Consider the following 3,909-nt stretch of genomic DNA (forward strand, 5'->3'; position numbering starts at 1 on the left):
ATATATATCAGATTGGAGCCTGGTGTAGCCATCTGGTTTCACCAGTACTCAGTCAAATCGTCCAACCCATGCTAGCATGGAAAGCGGACGTTAAACGAAGATGATGATGATATATATATATATATATATATATATATAAAATAACTAAGATGAATGGTTAATGACAGTTCACTGAATGCTACAAATGTTTCAATAATCTTAGCAATTTATTCACAATATGTATACTACATATACTAAAATCAGTGTATTACATATGCTCCAATTACCAGTCATTTCTCAAGTATTTCCGAATCATTGATGATCTGTAAATGGTCGATGATCTTAGCATATGTAATACATTGGTTGTGAATAAATTGCATGTTATTGAAACGTTTATAGCATGTAGTGAACTATCATAATCCATTCATCTTCATTTATTATATTTCTTCATTTATTATATTTTTGTGTGTCTTGTGTAGCTAATGTTGTTATAGGGATTGGAGTTGTGAAATACCTGATGTCATGAAGCAATAGTCTGTCTGTCTGTCTGTCTGTCTGTATGCCTGCCTGTCTGCCTGCCTGCCTGTCTGTCTGTCTGTCTGTCTGTCTATCTGTCTAACAACACTGATATTATATATAAATAGTCCCAGTATAAAATGGGATAAATCTCCAGCTACTCTTATCTCAGATACCTAGAATTTTATTAATTACAAATGCTAATGTTATGTTCTATTTTCAGGTGAGCTGATATCTGGTATAAAGCAAGATGTGGAATTAACTTTAAATACCTGTAGTATTCCTGTAACTGAAGGTAGTATTTTGAGTGTGAATACATCCTCAGGTCTATCAGCATTTTACAACGATGAGAGTGATGTGAAAATTCCCCTAGAAGCTGTCTCAGTAAATAGTAGTGTCACAATGAACTTACAACTCCAGCATATTCTTACCAAGGACCCTGCTGAAGCAACTGTAAGTTCTGATTTATACAAAGCTTCTTTCAGTTTGGTTACCACATTAATAAATCAGTCATATTTGTTTTGAGCTGTTATCAAGTTGTTGTTTTGTCCCTTGTTAGCATTAATCAGATATATCTATGACCCAACATGATCATACCAGGCTTTTTGTCTACTGTGTTTCTCCTTCTTCAAGACTGTATGTTGCTATTGGAAGATGATTTAACTCCTTTTTGATTCAGTGTCATCAAGTTGTTTAGATGCTTACTGTTGTTAAACATTGACTAACAGATGATACAGTTGTTAAACATCGAATAACTAATTTTACTGGAAGAGTAGTGTTATTAAATGACTACTTGGTCAGGGAACAGGTGTGAAACTCCAGATAACCAGCAGTGCAAGATACTGTAGCTTAACCATGAATAACTTGTAGTGCAAAGTACTGTTGTTAAACTGTGAATAATCAATGGTATAATTTACTGTTGATGACATGGGTTAACTAGTGGTTACAAGGCACTGTTATTGAATCTTGAATAACAGCAGTACAAAATAATGTTTTTTAATGTGATACATAGGGTACTGTTATTAAATCCTGACTAAACAGTAGTATAGGGTATTGCTGTTAAACACTGAATAACTAGTGATATGATATACTATTGTTAAACTCTGAACAACCAAGGATACAGTGTACTGTTGTTAAATCTTGAGTACAATATCACTGTCCACCTAGTGAACTGAAGTGATTCAACTCTTACATCATACTTTAAAATGTTTTTACATGTAGATTACAGTCTATTCATTGGTTACATTCCTACTCTCCTGTTTACCTAGCTAACTGTTCATCTACTCAGTTTATTATAAACTTGTCTACTCATCCACATACTGACCAATATTAGAATTGACATGAGATAAACAGATCACCAGGAAGGTCATTCTAACATTTTGGCAGAAAGTCTTCGTTGTTTTTAGAGTTGTCTAATTACAGCCAGTCCATTGGTCAAAAGCTCTTTTGTCTAAATAATAACTCATTAGTCAAAAATTCAAAGCAAGTGACAAATTTTATCATAATACAAAGGTAGTAACTAGTATATTATCATATACTCATTTCACATTTTGATATGTCTCTATCTTAATTTCCAGTTAACATTTGAAAGTTCATTCTTGCACTACCCCATTAGCTGCCATGTGACATTCTATCCACCTTTGCAGTTTTCTCATAAAGTCTTCTCCTGTCAAGAGAGGTAAGCAAGCTTTGATTTCTGACGAACCCAGAGTAACTGATAGAACTGTTATTGCTTTCTTTGTGGAGTGTGATTATGGATGACATAGACCTTTGTGATACAGTTGACAGTACTGATGATGATGATAATGATGGCATTTATGGTGGTGGGAGTGGCAGCTAGATGGGGCACAATTTTCAGTGCCTCAAATTTTCCCATGTTTTCTTTTGTCTTTCTGGCTTTCAGGGTCAGTAAAATAAGTACCTGAAAGGTACTGGAGTTTATTCCCTTTATGAAATGCCCAAACTCCTTCATCACCATTACAGCAACATGACTACCACCTTATAAATTGGTCATGTGACCAGCCAATAATTTATTTTGATGAGAGTGAGAATGGTGATGCTTATGGTAATGATGATGATGATTATGATAAGAGGGAGGATGTTGATGGTAATAATGAGGTGGAGTTGTAGTATCTGTGTCCATAAGAACTATATACACTTCCAATGAATATAAACATATAGGGATCAGCAGGAGTTGCTTCACCAACATACTGAAAATTTAGATCCCTATATGTTTATAATTATAAATGGTTTACTGATAAAGGTTTTTTTCCATACTGAACTACTTGGCAAAATTGTTAATTATTAATTTTATTAATTAGTTGGCAATTACCTGCCCTATATATCTACACTTCCAATGAATTTAGTTCATAGATCTTTTGATCTGAAACTCAATTTATTTCACATTCACACGACTTACATTGCCATTAACTTGGAGTGGTATAAACCACCACCATGTCTTGCCATATTCCCCAAAAGCCCTAGCTTTCTTGCCTATATGGAGTTATCAGTAAGAATGTATACCAATATCTTCTTCACAGCACATTGAAAAGTGCAACAATAAAGCAAAATAGCTCCTTTGTGATCACTTGGCCTACTAGAAATTGTACCCAGATCTTTAAAGTGTAACTTCCCATCTGAAATAAAAAAAGCTTCATGGGAAAATGTAGTCTCTGATATACAAAATGATGTGATGATAATAACACTTTTAATCATTGCTTGATCAAAGCTGACTAAGAGCTAAACAGCCACAACAACAATTATGGTACAATGTATCTGAAATATATACACTCTCATATAGACTGGTTGGAGGAGTTAGAAGGCTGACCTTCCTATGCAGCTCTTCGCTACAAGTAGAAGCTGGTGTCAGTGAGGCAATTTTGGACAAGTAGGTAAGGCTTATGATTTCAAGTGTAGCTGTGTGTTTAAGAAGTTTGCTTCACAACTATGTGGTTTGAGGTTCAATCTCACTGTGTAGCACCTTGAATATTTGTTACATGAATATTGTAGAGACTGTTGATGCGACAGATTCTGTTTTTAAGTGATAGACTTTATGTATTGCCCATTTTAACATAACTACCTAGCCCTTGTTTGACTTTAGCAGAGACCACTCTGTTCTGATCAAACCATAGGAAAATAATAACCAAACAAAACAGAAGAATTATATGCCTTGCTCATAAGTGTAGCACAGTATATCAGTAAGATTTGAACATGTTCTATGTGCTATGTAGTACCACACATCCAAATGCTGTGACATAAAGTCATAGTATTTGGGCATTCTTTAAAATGAAATATGTTAAAATGATAGCATTTTGTAACATTAATTTAATAGGGATGGATACACACACACACACACACTTGAATATAGACATATACACACAAGCTATACTTGCATATATCTATATATATATATAT

The 3,909-nt window shown here is 34.2% G+C and overlaps 1 protein-coding gene across 1 annotated transcript in view; it reads left to right on the forward strand.

The window, feature by feature from the left end:
- LOC106871725 (trafficking protein particle complex subunit 10) overlaps positions 1–3,909 on the forward strand; it is a 36,827-nt gene that overhangs the window by 21,391 nt on the left and 11,527 nt on the right. Inside the window, exons 16-17 of the mRNA XM_014918336.2 lie at positions 719–948; positions 2,073–2,173. Coding sequence (XP_014773822.1) covers positions 719–948; positions 2,073–2,173 — 331 coding nt within the window. The remainder of the gene's footprint in view (positions 1–718; positions 949–2,072; positions 2,174–3,909) is intronic.

Source organism: Octopus bimaculoides, chromosome 2 (genome assembly GCF_001194135.2).
Source record: "Octopus bimaculoides isolate UCB-OBI-ISO-001 chromosome 2, ASM119413v2, whole genome shotgun sequence".
Lineage (NCBI taxonomy): Eukaryota > Metazoa > Mollusca > Cephalopoda > Octopoda > Octopodidae > Octopus > Octopus bimaculoides.